General features: G+C 48.7%; 1 protein-coding gene across 32 annotated transcripts in view; it reads right to left on the bottom strand.

Annotated features, from left to right (window-relative positions):
* Window positions 1-130: 130 nt before the first annotated feature.
* Window positions 131-18,421, bottom strand: part of IKZF1 (IKAROS family zinc finger 1) — a 102,387-nt gene continuing 84,096 nt past the window's right edge. For 25 of the 32 annotated variants that reach the window (XM_042913828.1, XM_042913826.1, XM_042913865.1 and 22 more), the window contains 3 exons: window positions 18,066-18,191; window positions 13,417-13,551; window positions 131-4,483 (listed from right to left, as the gene is read on the bottom strand). In XM_042913828.1, coding sequence (XP_042769762.1) covers window positions 3,774-4,483; window positions 13,417-13,551; window positions 18,066-18,191 — 971 coding nt within the window. In that variant the 3' untranslated portion in view covers window positions 131-3,773. The remainder of the gene's footprint in view (window positions 4,484-13,416; window positions 13,552-18,065; window positions 18,192-18,421) is intronic. The other 7 variants (XM_042913787.1, XM_042913880.1, XM_042913888.1 and 4 more) reach the window with 5 other exon arrangements.

Raw genomic sequence — 18,421 nt, 5'->3', positions numbered from 1 at the left:
CATCTGGGCTGCAAACGCATCAGATGGCCATGATCCCATGGTTCCCAACTGGGGCTGCGGCCGCCTGCCTGCTCTGATGGGCCGAGCGTGTGGTTCCCGGCCGCTCCCAGGTCACGGGTTAGGACAGACAAAGTGTTTGTTGCATTTATTGTTCTACCACTACAGAAAAAAGCATTTCAAAATGTGTACAAAAGTATCCTCTATCCCTCCAGGGGCACGCCCCTTGTTCACAGCTAAACAGAAATAATTTAACATCACCAGAGAGGCGGATAGCAAATACAACAGCATTTTTTTCTCATTTACAGTCCTGTACACATATTTTCCAGAATGGTGGACGAAGACCCCAGGTGGCACTGGCTACACACACAACATCATAGAAAAGTGTATTAGAAAGTATTTAAAACAATATTGCATATTAATTTCTGGCTACGTCTGTTCACAGTGAATGCCACCACACCAAGACCACACCAACTGTGGATGTGCTTCCGTTTTCCCAAGACTGAACATCTTAAATAAATCTGAGTTTGGTTCATTTTTTAAGTAAGACACACACACACACACACACACACACACACACACACACACTGAACTGAATATGACAGCTATCGGGATTTTTAGATAGAGCTGACCCTTCATTATTGCTGAAACTTAGGAAGTGCAGGATAGAGTAATACTTTGCTTCCCAACCTATGTAAGTCCATTAGGTGTCGCTTTTGTTTTGGCAAGAGCGTGACACTCATCAGGGTTACACAGTGATGAGAACAAACAAGAAAAAAAATCCCCACAAAAATAGAAAGAGCCCTCCCTCCCCCCCCCAAAAAAAAAGAACAAACTCGAATGCCCGTAATAGTAGCTTTCTTTCTCAATGAAGACTCTAAGATGTCATGTGGTGGATGCTACATTGACAGTGGAACACTCTGGTCTCTGAAGTGACAGGCATACGCCCCTTGGTGACGGATGAAGAAGAGTCACAATTCTTTTTTAGTGACTCTTTGGACAGGGCAGCGTGTGCTCTAAGGCATACGGCACAGAAGGGACCTGGATAAGGAGCAGGCGTCCAGGCTTTCGGTCCACAGAAGCTCAGAGACAGAGGGGCAGCGATTTCTTACCATAACCCACACATCCACCCGCGAGAGCGACGCTCTTGTCTCTGACGTTTATTTTCAAATGCGGGGGCACGAAGCCTAGGCACACTTCAGAACACAGCGGTTCTCAAGACACACATTCACACCATCCAGCAGCAGAACAGACCACAGAACAGAAAAGGCGTGAGGTCATGCACAATCCTACGTTGCTCGGCTAGAAGAAAAATGTGAACGGCTTTTGGTACAGAATATGACCACCTTCCTAACATAACTTAGTTACCAGCTGACATTCTATGGGACCGTTACACCTCCAACACGATAATCTCAAAGAAAAACGGTGTTAGCATAGAACACCACAAGAAAAGGTGTGTAAATAGATGGTTACATTGGCTAGAAAAGGCAGTGAGTGGAGGGGAAGCGCTTTAGAAAAGAACATTTGTAGCCGCTATTTACAGTTCTGGGTTAAGCTTTGTTTGAAGCCACAGTGAGGGGCGGGGGTGAGAAGTTTTTTGGGGGGGGAGTTAACTCCTTTCAACCAACTGGCTCTGTGGGATGATGGAAGGGAACAGGGCGGGTCTGAGTGGCCCCAGCAAACAGGAAATTTGTGTCTCTCTCACTTTCTCTGTGGCTGCGTATGGAACCGCCCGCGCCCCCTATCTGTCTCTACAGCACTTTACCCAGGGCCTTTGCACGCCCCTGCGTCAATGCAATGTTACTTTCCAGTTTCAAAACACCGTCCCATCCTGTAAGCCAAGAAACGTGTGACTCAAGGATGGGTGTGGACTTCATCCTCTCAGCAGAACCCAAACGCGCACAGGAAGGTGGGAGAAATTCATTTCTAGAATTTGCGATGAACACAGAGGAACACGGGTCAGGGGCTACACAGCGGAGGGGGAGCATTCTTCCAGCGTGTTTCTCTTTGGAAGTCTTCCCCAGACCTTGGACTGGCCTAGAACGAGAGCAGCGGTTCTCGACTAGGGAGGATTTGCTCCCCAGGGGATATGTGGCAACATCTGGAGAGATTTTGGGGTGTCGAACGGGGGTGCTACTGGTATCTGTTGGGTAGTGACCAGGAAGGATGCTAAGAACGCACAGGAGAATCCCCCACCACAAAGAACTGCCCAGCCCCAAATGTCAGGAGCACCGTGACTAAGAAACCTCGATTTAGACTAAATGCAGAGGGGCCAATGGACAATTTTTCCTCTGTTTTCTTTTTCCCCGTGTTCACCTTGGCTCAGTTTTGGCGAAGACACGTAAAGGTGTGAAACCGTGTGCTCTCATTTGCCTAGGTGGTTGGGGTCATTATCCTTAACGACAGGATGAACCTTGAGGGTGACCCCTCTGGGTTGGCATCCGAATCACCAAACACCTCAGCGGGGCTCCCGTCATGCCTGAGGAAGGTTCTACCTCTGCCACCACCTGCCTCTTTCCGGTCAGATCCCGCTGGCTGGTTATGCGATCGCTCCCGACCGTTCCACATTCCCAGGGAGAAGGGACGCGGGGCCACACATCATGTCCATGTGCAGGCACACAGGGACTGCTCTGTCCTCACGGGGGAGTCTCATTCTGTTTCAAAGTTTGGTTTCCAAGGCGTGGGTCCTGTGTATGAACAACGTCTCCTGGGCCTCGCCTGTCACATTCCCTTGCTCTGAAAATTAATGACCATCCTGAATCCTGCTTTCATGGATTTTAAAACCTGAATGATGCAGAATGAGGGCAGGGAAAGAAACTTACCGAGAAACAAAACAACGACACAGTTGAAGTGGGGTCTAGGTTGGGCCTCTGAAGGAAAGGCAGGCTTCTGCCTGTCAGGGGAACCAGCCAGGGAAGCAACGGGTGTAGAATTTGGAATCAAGCCTTGGTTTCGTGGTAATTTGACCCTTTGAGAGGTTCAGAGGAAGTGAGGTCCAAGTTTTGGGATGGATGTTAGAAACACAGTGATAGACTCTGGGCCATGAAAGGCACGGACTGGAGTAGGCAGAGGGCAGCGGTCTCCACACCTGCCTCCAGGTGTTCAGACTCTTCTGCTCGCCCGCCAGCCTTGGAAGGCTAACGCGGTTTTGAAATTGAGAACCAGACCAACAGGCTCTCTGGCCCCTCCCTTTGTCCGAGGAGTCCAACTTTCCTCCAACAATTTGCCTTTTGTGCGGGCTGTGACTTACAACATCTCTTAGAAACTGCAGGCCTCCAGCCCTAGACGCACACGGCCAGAAGCTATGACTTGGGTTTCTAGACCCTGCTGCGTTGGGAGGGGGGCGCCTGGAGGTCTGTTCCCCGGCTCATTCCTTCCTGGGCTCTGACCTGTTTGTATCAAACTTTCTCTGAAAGTGATGAGTCTTGCGGAGGGGGGCGGGCGGGGGCTTCCAGGAAGCCACAGCTAGAGGGGACTTCAGCTCACAGTCTATGGCAAACATCTAGGAAGAGAGCAGTTTGGGGGGGGGGGTGCTCCAAACGTAACCCTGCATCTAACCATAAAAAAAAAATCGTCTCGTGTTCCAAAGCAAATCAAACCCCAACCGACTGAAAACTACAAAACAAAACAAGAGAACCACCGAGAAATCAAAAGCACAAGGTTCTGGTCCAGTCCGTGCTGCTGGCCGGAGGGGAGGGCCTGGCCACCCCCCCTCCCCCCACCCCCATCCCCACCCACGTGTGCTTCCTCTGCGGGCCGGCGGCCGCGTGCGGGGTTTAGCTCATGTGGAAGCGGTGCTCGCCCCGGGTGATGTGGGACGAGAACTCGTAGCGGTCCTGGCTGTGGTAGCCGCACATGTTGCACTCAAAAGGATCGCGGAAGCCGTGACAGCCCATGTGGATGGTGTACATGACGTGGTCCAGGAAGAGCACCCTGCAGTGTTCGCACTTGTACACCTTCATGGGCTCCCCGCCCGCGCCGATCACGCGGCAGGCGTCCTGGGAGCCGTCGGAGGCCGCCCGCAGCACGTCGTAGGCCGCGTGCTCCTCCTTGATGGACAGGCCGTTGCGCGCATGGGGCGTGATGTGGTTGGTCAGGTAGATGAGGCCGCCCCGCTGCTCCTCGGCGTTGCTCTCGGTGTCCGTCGAGTCTTGGCAGCTGTTGTTCGGGGACGCCTCCCTCTCGGAGGACACGGACTTGGCCTTGGAGAGCAGCAGCAGGTTCTCCACGGCGCTGTCCTGGGCCGCGTGGTTGGACCGCGGGGGGCCCTCCGCATGGGGCTTGTGGAGCTGGTACATGGGGCTGATGCCCGGGACGACCTCCGAGCTGCCGGGGGGCGTCTGCACCAGCGGGCGCAGGGACTCGGCCCCCAGGTAGCTGATGGCGTTGTTGATGGCTTGGTCCATCACGTGGGTCTGCATCATCTCGTTTTCCTTCTCGTAGCTGGCGCCGCCGTCGTAGGGCATATCCGACAGACACTTGTCACCTGTGGGAGGCAGGCGACAGTCAGTGAGGCCACGTTACCTCTGCGCACTACGGGGGGCGGCTGAGATCTACAGCAAGGCCCCCCCCCCCCCCCCCCCCCCGCACATCTGGGTGTCCTGGCGCTCAGGGGGACGCGCGACTCAGACACCTCCCAGATGGACAAGGTGGAGGCCTGTCTGTGGTCACCCAGCTCAGGGCCCTGCTTGGAGTCAGCCCTTAAACGCACCTGACCCACCACACGAACCTGTGCACCCAAGTCAGTGCACGTCAACAGAAACAGCAGAAACCGTCCAACTACATACTAAACCAGCACTTGGGTCTTTTACTATGAACGTCACCATATTCAGTTTAAGATGAAAACTTAAATGACGTATTTTCGATATAGTGTTCTAAGTGATTTGCAATAGCTGGTTAATTTCTCATAAATTTATGTAATTACCATATGCGAGTGTATCATTCACGAGCGTGTGCGATATGCTTGCTTAAAAGTGTTATGGGACGGGGTTCTGAATTCATAACTTCAATACTCAGAATAAAATTTGATCAAAAGGTAAGATTTCTGGTAAGATCTATAGAAAGCTGACTTCTGGCTCAGAGAGGAAATGGACGCTCAGAGTCCAGTGTCCACATCCTCCCCGGTCCCGGTTCCACTCGCCTGTCCGTCACTGGCAAGACTAGAGCCGTGTGCCACATGGGTATGTGCGGGGAAGCTGGGCACACAGCAGGGGAGTAAAGGGGAGGGGGTGTGCCATTCGCCTGTTCTTTCCAAAAATTTCCGAGCATGAACGATGCTCAAGGAACCACTGCCGAGGACTCTGGGTGTGCGAGCGTCCCCTCAAGAAACTTCCAGTCTGAGAGCTCCCTCCCTCCCCGGGGATGGCGAACCCTGAGATGAGCTCGGGCTTCTGAGCAAACATTATCATGAAGAAGTAAAACGAACTGCCTTGAAGATGCACCTTCTCGACACACTGGTTATAGGTTCAGTACGAAACCGTGGCGTAATGAGCAAAGTCGCTGTCTGCACTCTGTCAGGGCTACTGATTTGCTTTCTGTTTGCGTGCAGATTTATGGATAAATCAAAGCACCGGAGGCATGCCTGAATTGTTTACATTTTACCCCTCATTCTGTTTCTTTTCTTCCTCCAACACGTCTATGCTGAGCATTGAGTGTCTACTGGACCGGACAGGAGGGGCAGACAGGGGAGCTAGTAAAAAGGGTCCCCATCCTCAACAGCTAACAGGGGACACAGCTATTAAAACACGGCTGCAAAAGTGGTGTATCCCAGGCAGAGAAGTTCTAGGAAGCAAATAGAAGGCTTGGGTACTGAGGGCTTCTGACCTAGAGTTGGCCGGGTGAGTGGGGCTCTTGTCCTACACGGGGGGCAGCCAGGGGTCCTGGCCAGAGCCTGGGTGTGGGGCAGGGCGGGGGCGGTATCTACCAAGCAGAGACTTTGTCTAGAGGGAAATGAGAAGCCCCTGAAGGGTCTGAAGGAAGGGCCCTTCTCAGTAATGGGCAGGAGTACAGGTTGTGAGGGGCAAAGGTAAGTGAACTCAGAGACTCCCTTAAGAGCCCAGGGAATGGCTGCTGATGGCCCGTGAGGGCGGTGGCGGGGGAGGATCCCACACCTCCCACACTGACACCTGACATCAAGGTCTCCTGCTCATTCTTAGCAACAGGACAATAAACCACTTAGTAGTTCAAAACCTTAACTAATCTTTCTTAAAAACATTTTCCGACCACGGATGATTGTCCAGGGATATCCCCCATCATGCTGTAGAGTATCTTGGGGTCTCATTTCTTGCTTGCAAAAGAGACTTATCATAAAACAGCCCGCCTGCATTCATTCTAATCTACTGGCGGTCAGGAGAGACATGTGGCCTGATCGTGGTGAAGTGTGATCCTCAGATTACAGAAGGAAAATTTGCTGGTGGCCGGTCACACCCTCTGCAGAAACTGAATAGAATGGATGGAATCTCTCCACAAGGTGGGTGGGAGGGAACACGGAAGTGGTGTTTATGCCCATTAAAAGTTAGAAGAAATAACTTGATAGCATTGTTGAATCACGTTTTGAGGTCTTTGTGTTGAGGTGCTAAATATCTTCTTGGTCTAATTCTAGAACAGAATGGATCCATTCTGGCTTATGCGCCCCCATCTGTCCCTCTACCAAACCCTGGTAGGGACAAGATGGGGCACAGACTTTGAGGCCAATTCAGATACATATCGAAGTGCTTATAGCCCCGTCAAAAATGGTGCTTTCCCGCCTAATCATCCTGTTTCTCCCCAAAGTTGTGGCTCTTTGGTTTCCCAGGCAACCACTGAAATCCATTGTTTTTAAAACTTGGTCTTAACAACAAATGGATGTAGGAAAAAACACATATATTTCAGATTACTGTGGCATATTGAAACTATCCACAGAATTTCTCTTCCCTAATACTCCACAAAGTGAGAAAAAGAAAAAGCCACGCAGTTCACTTTGGCAATGAGCTAAATAAAAAAACACATTCTAATGAAACACATAGTTTTAAAAAAAATCAAGGAGCAAAGAAAGAAAATTCTGGCGTGAGACATACAGTAAAGGGTGGCCGCTGATCTCACTTCTAAAAACCTCAAGTGTGAGTCAACGAAGTCCTCAGGGTTCTCCCTAATATCCTCTTTTCTGTAGGGAGCCAATTCAAATACACATCCTCTTCCATTTCTGATCCCACAGCAGTGGAAACCTCTGCTTAGCAAGAACCAGGTGAGTGTGAGGTTGGCTCTCTCGATAGGAGTGAGGTCTTCTAGGCTGTAGCTGAGGGGAAATGGCCCTAAGCCCCTAGTGTCCTTCTGTGGGGCTGGGAATCATGCTCCAGCCAGGTACAGTGAGTGGTAGCTGGTTTAGGGCATTTGACCAAATCTCAGAATGAGAGAGAGAGAGAGAGAGCACACAGAAAGTCTTTAAACAAAGACTGCACTTTGCCTCACCTGAACTCCTCCTTCCCCCCTATCCTTGGCATTCTTTCAGGATTTAGAAAAGTCGATAGCTCTCACAGGAAAAAAAAAAGCCTCACATACAGTGGGAAAAATGTCCAAACGTCAATCAAGCTCTATCAGCCCAAGGAGAATAAGCAAGTGACAAGAAATGTCATGATCACCATGAAAATACTTTCTAGCAACTAAAGGGAGGAAAGGAAGTAAACAGACCAATAAGCCCATCCTAGGAAAAAAGCTCAACTCAAGGAAGAGAGGAAATGTGTCAAAATTACTTTGTGAGATGGACTCCATAAAAAAAAGCTCTGAAAGACAGCATGCTAAAACAACAGAAAAGAGGTGAAAAAAGGTTTCAGATCTCAAGAAACAAAATGAGGTCCATTTATCACAGAATGAATCCATGGATTAGAAGCAGTAACAGAACATAACCTACTAAAAATGGAATGACTGACAGAGGAAAAACACAAGATAATAAGTGTGAAAAAATGTGAAAAAAAAAGACAAAAAATAAACTGAAGGAAATGCTAACAGATACGGAGAACAAATTATCCAGCATAAGGACAACTGGTATCCCTGGCCGAGATCGCAACAGATGGAAAAAAAAAAAAAAAGATGTCTACAAGGAAGATTATTTCTCAGAAATAGAAAACAAGGGACTCCCCAAATTAAAATGGCAGGAAAGTTTTTATTCAGAATGCAAAATACCAAGACACATCCTAGTGAGGCTATTTACCTTTTAGACTATTTAACTTAAAGAACTCTTCAGGTGTTCAGAAAGAAAATGGAAGTCACCTTTAAGAAATAAATCTCAGACTGGCCTTAGACATCTTCACTGCAGCATTCAACTAAGCAATGCCATCATGGCACCACACATGGTCAAGACAGAAAGGCAACAGGCAGACATCCTCAAACACATGGCAACTGTGGAAATGGAGCATCTATAGGACCTCCTTGAAAAAAAAAAGTTGCTTGAAAGTTAAGTCCAATCAGTCAAGTGATTAATCACAATAAATAGACTGAGTTGAGGCTTTGAATCTATTTAAAGAGAGAGTTAACGAAAAGTAGCTAAACTTCTGTGAGAATTAGGCTTATGGGAATAGAATGTGACTATTAGGAAGCCGGACGATGTAAAAATAATACAATTGAACACTGGGGAGTAAAATCGTGTCTTTATTTCCCAAAGCTGTGAGTCAGGAGATACTACGTAAATGGAAGCAAATGGGTTAAAAACCCGATGAAGCTCATGTTTTTCATGGTGCAGTGTATCTTTTTAATCTTAGATTAAATCCTCTAAAAATATCTTTCTGCGAGAAAATGTTCATTTGAAGATTGGCTATGCCTCCAGTTTTATTGGGTTCTTGTTCACCTCTTAAATTTAAGACATCCATACAAATGCTATTTGCATTTTGAAGTAGCATGTGTGATATGACAGAATCTTTACAGAAATATTTATTCCACACTTGTCTATCAATACACCTGTTCATCACCCTAGCCCTTCACATACATACATATGGATAAAAAGACTTTTAGAATAACGCTCAGCTACTCTTAATATTGGCAATTTCTGGATGTTGGGTTTTTGGGGTGATTTGAAAACATTCATCTTTGCCTTAAAAATCTTTATATTAACCATGTGTCACTTTCATAATGCAACACGGTTGTTTTTTACTTCCAGAGGAAAGCAACTATACCAAAAATAGTTATAATGGGTAGAGAAAATGTTAATTATTGTTATGCTCCCCTATTTCCTTTCCTGTATTTAAAAAACTTCCCCAATCACCAAACAGACGAAGAACACAGCCTTGCTGTGTAACGTGACCATCCCCTTTCTGATGGGGCTTCATCGATCCTGTTGGCTTCTATCTGATTATCCCGGGGGATGAGATCTTTGGTGACACAATGGTGAGCAATGTTCTTGGCAGAGTTCTCTTACACTCAGGCCAAAGCTCAAGGAAAAACTTTTAACCATAGATCCCGTGTCCATTACGCAAAATTATGGGTGATTCGGAGCAATGTCCCTGTGAAAATCATGGCATCTTACAATTTTAAGGTGCTTTCTCAAGTTTTGATCTTTTGATCAAAAGATCAAGGGATCTGATCATCCCTTTTGATCTTCAGACTGGCACTGGGAGGGATGCAGGGTAGGAGGCATCACGCCCATTTCACAGATGGGGACACTGAGTCCAGGGATGTGCTCAAAGTTGCCAGCCGGTCACAGCTGGAGCTGGACCCTGTCCCCAGGTCTCTTGAATGTCAGCCGGGAGGTCTTTAAACTGCACCACCACTGTCCCATGTGTATGATAACGAATGATAAGAACCGCACTCCTACACACTTCAAGAATTCATATAAAGGATAAACTCAGCATCTAGAAGTTAAGAGGGACCCTAGAGACCCATCCTTTTCTTTTCTTTTCTTTTTTTAATTTTAGAGATGGAGAAGCTGTGACAAGTTAGGAGCGGTTGATTAAAATTCCATTGAATGGAAGTGAGGACAAGGTAGGCATTGGGGGGCAAAAGGAGGCGTTATTTTAAATATGCTGAGTTGGCTGAAACACCGATATTTCTTGGTTTTCTTGGGAAAACCCATAACAGCATGCACAGCCGCTCCTGAGCCCTTCCTTCCAACCTCCATGCTGCGGTCCTTACCCTACTGTTCCCGTCACGCTTCTGTGCCCCCTCCCCTCTGGGGACTTCTTTCTAACCTTTGCTGGGCTTGATCAGAGCTTTTTTTTTTTTTTTTTTTTTTTTTTTTTTTTTAAACACGGAAGCATCTAAATCTCAAGACAATGCCTAACTTGGGGCCTCCTCCCAGGTGGCTGCAGGAGAGGCTCACAGTTAGTCTGGTTTGGGCTGAAACCTCCAACAGCTAAAACAGGCTGCAAACGTTCATTGCCAAAGTCCTCAGCGGGACTTCTCCAGGTTCCCAACCCAAAGGAGAAGTCAGACACAGCTGGTCAGGGACCAGTAACAATCCTCAGGCACGCTTGCTACTGGGTCTTTCTTTGCTCCATCTCCCCTCATGGTGACCCGGCCACTGTCCTCTGCCTCGCCCACTGTCCCCTGCACACTGCTCACTGCTCACTGTCTGTGAACGCTGAGTTCTCACCTAGCGCAGTGCGACCTGAAATCCCACCACAACAGCCTATCCTGTGCTCAAGGACCTCACTGCCCTTCTGCTCAGGAAATGCAGAATCTCTGTCATTCTCCCCGACTAAGAGCTCACATTCGTGTGACTCCCCACATGGCATCTCTGGCCAGTGGTTTGCAAAAGTGTTTTAAACCGAATCCTTCTTTCCCCCACCTATGACAAGCCTCTGAAAACCTCATCAAAGCCACAAGAACTCGGCCTCTCCTTTGTCCTCCCCGCTTCCTGCTGTCGCATCTGTCCTCTGGAACCCCAGGCCTCATCAACCGTTAACCCCATTCTAGCCCCATCCTCCCCAACACACACTTTTTACATAGGCTCCCATGTGGCCCCCACACCAGAAAGCCCTTGAAAATTAGCAGATCAAAAACAGAACTTTTTTTTCCAGAAACTGGCCTTATCATTTCTATAACTGGCATCTCCCTCTAAGAGAGTCACCACGATTCACGGCTTCCACTCCCACCACCTGCCCTGGCCCCCACGCCCCTGTCACCAAGACTCCTCTCTGCTCTGTCCCCTCCCTCCCATGCCCCCACTGCCCTATCCTTCTGGTGCAGTCAACCTTTGCATATGTGGTCTCTATTTTCCAAGGTATGGCGCCCATGAAACATGTCAAAGCTCTCTCCCGCCTACTGAGCTGAGGGTGCATTGCTCACCTCAGCTCTCAAAGACCATTGATTCCGTGGCCAGAGCTCTCCGGGAGAGCTTCCCTGAGGGTACGTGAATCAGCCCAGAACAGGTCCTGCTCCTCAGTCAGCCCGTGTCTTCCATCCACCCCAGCCACCAGCATGACCATTTCCCTACGCTTTCATCTGTCTGTTCAGAATCCTCTCCCCTTCTTCCACTATGAACAATGTGCTGAAATCCTATTCCTCCATCAAGGTCACTATCAACTTCATGAAGCTTTTATTAATCATCTTCCTTTCTGGCCATGACCCTCCCCTCATGGTCTCTTTCCTGGCCATGACCCTCCCTCCACGATCCTCCTTCTTGGCCATGACCCTTCCCCCATGATCCTCCTTCCTGGCCATGACCCTCTCCCATGATCCTCCCTCCTGGCCATGACCCTCCCCACCATGATCCTTGCTGACCATGACCCACCCCCCATGATCCTCCTTCCTGGACATGACCCTCCTCCATGATCCTCCCTCCTGGCCATGACCCTCCCCCATGATCCTCCCTCCTGGCCATGACCCTCCCCCGATGATCCTCCTTCTTGGCCATGATCCTCCCCCCATGGTCTTCTTTCCTGGACATGACCCTCCCTCCCCATGATTCTTCTTCTTGACCATGACCCTCCCCCCATGGTCTTCCTTCCTGGACATGACTCTCCCCCCATGGTCTTCCTTCTTGACCATGACCCTCCCTCCATGGTCCTCTTTCCTGGACATGACCCTCCCCCCATGGTTCTCCTTCTTGACCATGACCCTCCCTCCATGTTCCTCCTTCCTGACCATGACCCTCCCCCCACGGTCTTCCTTCCTGGACATGACTCTCCCCCCATGGTCTTCCTTCTTGACCATGACCCTCCCTCCATGGTCCTCTTTCCTGGACATGACCCTCCCCCCATGGTTCTCCTTCTTGACCATGACCCTCCCTCCATGTTCCTCCTTCCTGACCATGACCCTCCCCCCACAGTCCTCCTTCCTGGACATGACTCTCCCCCCATGGTCTTCCTTCTTGACCATGACCCTCCCCCCATGGTCCTCTTTCTTGGACATGACCTCCCCCAGCATTCTCCTTCTATATTATCCTTATGATAATAGCTGAACTTCACATTGAGACTTTGTAAGTGTTCTCACATCCATGATGTTAACTAATGTCCACAAAACCCTGTGAGGCACACAACGAATGGAACCAAGGTCAAGTAACGTGACCAGCTGACAGCATCAACACGTGGCTGTGTGCAGACACTCCCAGGTTGGGCCCCCAGCTTAGTGCACTTCCACTCTTAAACTGACCTAAATAGCTATCATTCTTCCTGCACCTGCAGCATGAGGCCTGGCGATGGTTACTGGTGCATCTATCATCTACACAACAGCAAGGTCCTAGAGGAAAGGGACACTTTGATCTTCCTTTTATCCCTCAAAGCACCTGACACAGGTAGAGATTCAATGGTGAGAACAGCAATCGCGGCTGTGCCCCCCTCTTCTCTGGACACATCTCATGGGCCGAGTTGCTACGTGATTCAAAGTAGCCCATGCAAGGAGTGTTATGAACTTCGTGTGAAAAATGAGCTTTCGAAGTTCAGCAAGGCTGCTCGGGCAGCGGGTGAATGGGCTGTGTGGGGAGCCCCTGGCCATGCTGGACCCATGTTCTTGGCTCCGAGCACACTGACCCGGCCAACCCTGTCCACAGGCAGATCTTCTGGGTGCCCAGGAGGCTGCAAGACCACATCTAGGAAAAACTGCCAGGAGAGGAATTCATTTTTAAGAAGTCTATCAGAAAAAACTCCAGGGGCACCGGGGTGGCTGAGTCAGTAGAATGTCCAACTTCTTGGTTTCGATGCAGGTCATGATCTCACAGTTTGTGAGTTCGAGCCCCATGTTGGGCCGAGAGCACAGAGCCTGCTGGGGATTCTCTCTCTCCCACTCTCTCTACTCTTCCCCCACATGTGCTCTCTCTCTCTCTCTCAAAATATGTCAATAAACATGAAACAAAGAAAAAACTCCAAAATATTTAAGAAACGTGAAGCCTACCAATTTTTTTGCTCTGTAAAAAATGAGCTACTTTTTCTTCCTTCTACTCTCAACTAATTTGCACCTGAGCCGACAACACCCGCATAGTTGTTCGTTAAGAGACAGCAAACGTTTGACTCTTACCAACAAATTTCTGAGGCATAGAGCTCTTACGTTTGGCGACGTTACTTGCTAGTCTGTCCAGCACGAGGGATCTCTCTGATCCTATCTTGCACAGATCTTCTGCCATCTCACTGTGATTAGCTTCTTCTTTAATGACTAAAGTCAAAGACAGTTAGAGAGGCCAGTTTAGAAAAGCTTACAATGAAAGGATTCGGTCGCATCCAGCATTAAATCTGACATTTGTTAAGCGCCTACAAGAGCCAGGCCCTTCGCAAGGATTATTGCTAATCTCCCCGGCAGCTCTTTCAGCCGGGACAGAGGCTGCCCACGGCCACCTGCTAATGACACCTGCCGGCCGTACGTTATCTCCCGAGGCCAAAGGAACAAACACCATCCCTGTCACCAGAAGCTGGATGGGATTAAGCAACTGTGCCCCTCGGACGAGTCCTCTTAACTTTTCCAGTGCCCCCAAAGCCACTAACTCAGTCAGTCCCGACACCAGCCTGCGGAGGATCAAAGCACTACCTGTCAGAGCTAGAAATGATCTGAGGTTCCTATGCCATCGACAGGCACCGCGAAGGGATGTGCAGAAGAAACATGGCCGCCCAAGATGCTACAACGAATCCGGGCAACATGGGGAGAGAACCCAGAGCTCCTGACCCCTGAACACACAGCAAACTCTAGGAAATCAAATAACACCTGCAAACTGTGGAAAAGCTAGACCCTATGGGGCTAAATGTTGATGGAGGGAGTATTCCTAGCCAACCTCCATTTTTTCCATTTCCATCTTTCTTTCCATGGTTGAAGAGACAACTTTGTCTCCTGCAGAGTCTGCCTATATTCTAGTTTTTACAGTTGGGTTTTTGGGGATAGAACATTCATGTCCCTGCAATGTATCGTCATATACGAAGAGCTGAAAATGCCAATTAATTACATTCCAAACAGTTAACCAATCCCTCTGGCACCACTTCTGAATGGTCCGCTTAAATCCCACTGCCCTATTTCTCCCTCTCCTCCTTCCCCAGATATGACATGCTGATTTATCACAGGATCTATAGGATCTTCTGTTACTATTCTCGATTTCTATCTATTCTCCCAAAGAGCCCCACGTCATAGCTACATTTTAACACAGCACGACACATTACTTTTCCTTTTTCAACCATGCCAATTCTCTCATCTACGTTTCCAGATACACTTCACGATATTCCAAATTTTATGTTGGACCCACGCCTTAATTCGGGAAGATTCGTGCCCGCAGTGTCTGACCCTCCCCCTCTCCAGTGTTCCACGTTTGCTTTCTTGCCTCAGCACGGTGTGGCAGCTTCCTTCATTATGCCCTGCACATTACCTGCTAAGATGATTTCTAAGTATTTTATGTCTCCATTGCTATTATGAAGGCCGCTCTGGAAGCCTATATTTCAAATTGGTTATTATCGCCGGTATATGTAATTTTTTAACATCAGAAATGCGTGTTTCCTGCTCAATGAGCAAACATAATAACCCACACCCTGACTGGTATGAAGGATACACACAAAATCCATGAAGCCCAATTCCAGGGGGCGTGCACATCTGACCTATGGATCCCACATGCTTGCCCACATGTCCGTCCTTCTCGGCCAAGCAGAGCACTGTGGGTGTCTTCCCTGCCCAGGGCCACAGGGCCTCCTGAGACCCTCGGGGTCATCACAGTGAGGGACAAAGGAGTCCCAGACTCCCAGATCAGTGGCATTTCCCTGCAAGAGCTTGTAATACGATCTGTGTACCTGAATGATCATCTTCCAAATGCTCGAGAGAAACTTACTTCATCCCTAAAGGAAGTTGTGACAGATGACCAAGAAACCTTTAACTAAATAAAGCTACATTCAGAAAAATTAAACTCTCCCACATCCTAGCTGGGCTAGGCTTTGTTTTTACCTAATCCCAAAGAATGGCCCCAACCTAAGGGGATCGAAGAGGGAAGAGGGTGTCTGGGTGCCCACAGGAGCACCGAGGGGCTGCTCTCTGGCTCTGTAGGGAGAATGGGGCTTGAAAGACACACAGAAGGCACAGGTTTGACCAGCCCTGGCACAGCAAAGTGACCAAGACCCCCCCTGCCCACAGCTCAGCAGCCCACTGCCTGCCCCCAGGATCCCAGATGTCGTCTTGCAGGACTCTGACTGAAGTGCTTTTATGGATACCTTCCACCCCCCGGGCAGCGCTCACCACATGCCTGAAGCTTTCTTATCTCCTGAACACAGGGACATAAGGACCCATCACTGCGGTATTCCAAATAATCTGATCACCCAAGGGAAGAAATTAGCATTTCAGGGCTGCGTTGACTCTGCCTATGGGGTAACGTACATATTGCTGACACACAGGCTCACTGACATGGACAGCCAGTGGGTGACACGTGTCTGCATTCTCTGCCCTCATTTCTGCCAGGTTGGCCAGGCAGGAATTAGCACTCCTACTTGAGAGCCCGGGGTCACATTCAAACCCAGGTACAGAGATGCAACTTGAGCCCAGGTCTCAGGGACCGCCAGGAGCAGCCCGCTGTGATCTCCCAGCGTGTTTCTTCAGTAATAAAATAGCGGAGAAAACCAATGCGCTCTGTCTGTGTCTCCTGTTCATTCTGTCTTCTCGACTCCATGTGTATGGCTCTAAAGGGACATTCAGATCACTGTATTCAAACAGGTCAGTACTGTAGGTAATAAATTGCAGCAAATATCTGTTGGTTGACAAATGGCTTATTTGAACATGGATCCGTCCATTCTGGAAACATACATTTCAAATTGGTTATGATGGCTGGATGTGCAATTTTTTTTACATCAGAAATGGTGTTTTTCATTAAATGGGCAAACATAAGGGCTCACATCGGATTTACGTAAAGGATACGCACAAAATCCATAAAACCCATTGTCACCGGTCTCTCATTTGACCTACGGAGCCAGGATGCTTCTTCACGTGTCCCTCCTTCTCGGCAAAGCGGGGCACGGTGGCACTTACTTCCAAGGCCCGTTAATTTATTTTTGGCAGGAAAATACAATGTCTAAACAAAGTTTACATTTTATTCTAAAGGAGCGCCATCATCTCTGAACCTGTAGACGCCATCTTGGGGGTTGGCCACAAACTGGTGACTAGTACATGATTATTAGGATTTTCCTATCTAGTCTCACCTGCTCCAGTAACCCTCCATACCTTTCCTTTCTAGAAACAGACACCAGACTTGGAAGAGAGTTAAATGATAATTCAGTGGGATCTCCCCATTTTACAGGCGACAAGAGTAAGGCTCGCCCAGAGAGGTCAACAGTCAGCCCCCAGATCCACAGCTAATTGGTGAGGCAGGCAGTGCTAGAACCACAGAGGTGCTGCCACGTAAAACGTTGCCTCTTGAAGCCCAAACTATCTGACTCTTGGGCCTCCGTTCATTTATTTTTTTAATTTTTTTTAAGTTTATTTATTTATTTTGAGAGAGAGTGAGCAGGGGAGGGGCAGAGAGAGGAGAGAGAGACCCAAGCAGGATCCTCACTGTTAGCACAGAGCCTGACGTGGGGCTCGATCCCATGACCCTGGGATCATGAGCCTGAGCCGCAATCAAGAGTCAGATGCTTAACCGACTGAGCCACCCAGGTGTCCCAGAATTCCACTCTGACTGTTTGTCTCTCCTGTTCTCACCTGTCCTTAATCTGAATCTCTTGCCCATACCTCATGCCTCTCAACTCTCCATTTCACATGGTTAAGAGAGTAAGTTTTGTCTTATGTGTATTTCACCACAGTAGAAGTACGATAAGCGATCACACAAAATTTAAAATCACAAAAGCGACCTGAGTATTCCCTGGTGGATTTCCTTTATGAGCCATTCATTAAAGCCAGAAAGCTGAGTGAGATTTAACAAACTTTCGACCCTTAATTTCACTTCTGCTTCTGGGTCCCGTGACGATTTTTCCAGTGGTGGCGTCAAATAAACCGCGTTTGTAAGGAGGTCGGCTTCCATTGACCTATTCAGACATTTCTTACGTCTTAAAAGGTTAGAAAGGTGCCTTTTATGACAGCGCTGTCCCTTGGAGTAAATTCAGCCTCCTTCGACACCAGCGTGAGCGTCCTTCACTTTACATTATCTAAGATCGGAGTCAAGTGCCACAGGGTGATGTGGTGCCTCGGGCACCAAGGCTCATAAGAAAAAAGCAGCCTTTCCTCCAATCCTGTGACAGCCGCAACCCTCTCGACTGTCAGGGTTTTGCCAAGGAGCTCACTCGTTCCAGACAGGTGCCGAAACGGATGAACGAAAACCCAGCCTGAAAGCTTTCATTCGATCAACTTCATGAAAAGAAGAGTTTTTAAGACAAGATTTCACATCTTATTTTGAGGACTAAGCACAAAGAAGCAATCGATACTCCTGGTTTAATTAAAAAAAAAATCCCCAAACCAAGAACCGCCCGCCCCCCACCCCCGGCAAAGTTTCCGGGGTCACTATTCTCTCAGACACTTCCCCAGCTTTCAAGAGGGAGGGGTTCAAGGTCAGGCTCTCTCTGGTGAGATGAGGGCTTCAAAAGTCGGGAAGCACACAGTGCTTCTGCCAAAAACGTCCCTTGGTCGGGGCGGTGGCGGCTCGCACGCCTGGGTTGTGCACCCGGCGCTGTGTGCCCGGGGCCCTTCTTCGCTGCGTGCCGGGAGGGTGAGCCAGCGCTTACCTGGGTACAGCGTGCCTGGAAGGCCCATGCTTTGCAAGTAGTTGTGGCAACGCTCTTTATGTTCCTCTAAAGAGCTTCGCTGTTTATAGCTTCGGCCACAATATCCACATTTGTGAGGTTTACCAACTGCAGAAAACACAATCGAGTTCAAGACCCCAATTAAATACTGGCCTTGGTGTGATGGGAATTCATGCAATACAATCATTACCGAAAATGGCAAAGAACCCCTCCCCTCTTGAGAGCTAAAGTGGACTCAGTCAAAATTGCCGAATTTAAAAATAGGAATGCCCAGGGGTTTCGCTGAATGTACCAAGAACTCGTGTGACTCTGGTTTCACCTTAATTTGCCCATTGTCC

The sequence above is a fragment of the Panthera leo genome, chromosome A2 (assembly GCF_018350215.1).
Source record: "Panthera leo isolate Ple1 chromosome A2, P.leo_Ple1_pat1.1, whole genome shotgun sequence".
NCBI lineage: Eukaryota > Metazoa > Chordata > Mammalia > Carnivora > Felidae > Panthera > Panthera leo.
The sequence above is the reverse complement of the archived record's forward strand: the minus strand, read 5'-3'. Positions and strand labels throughout refer to the sequence as shown.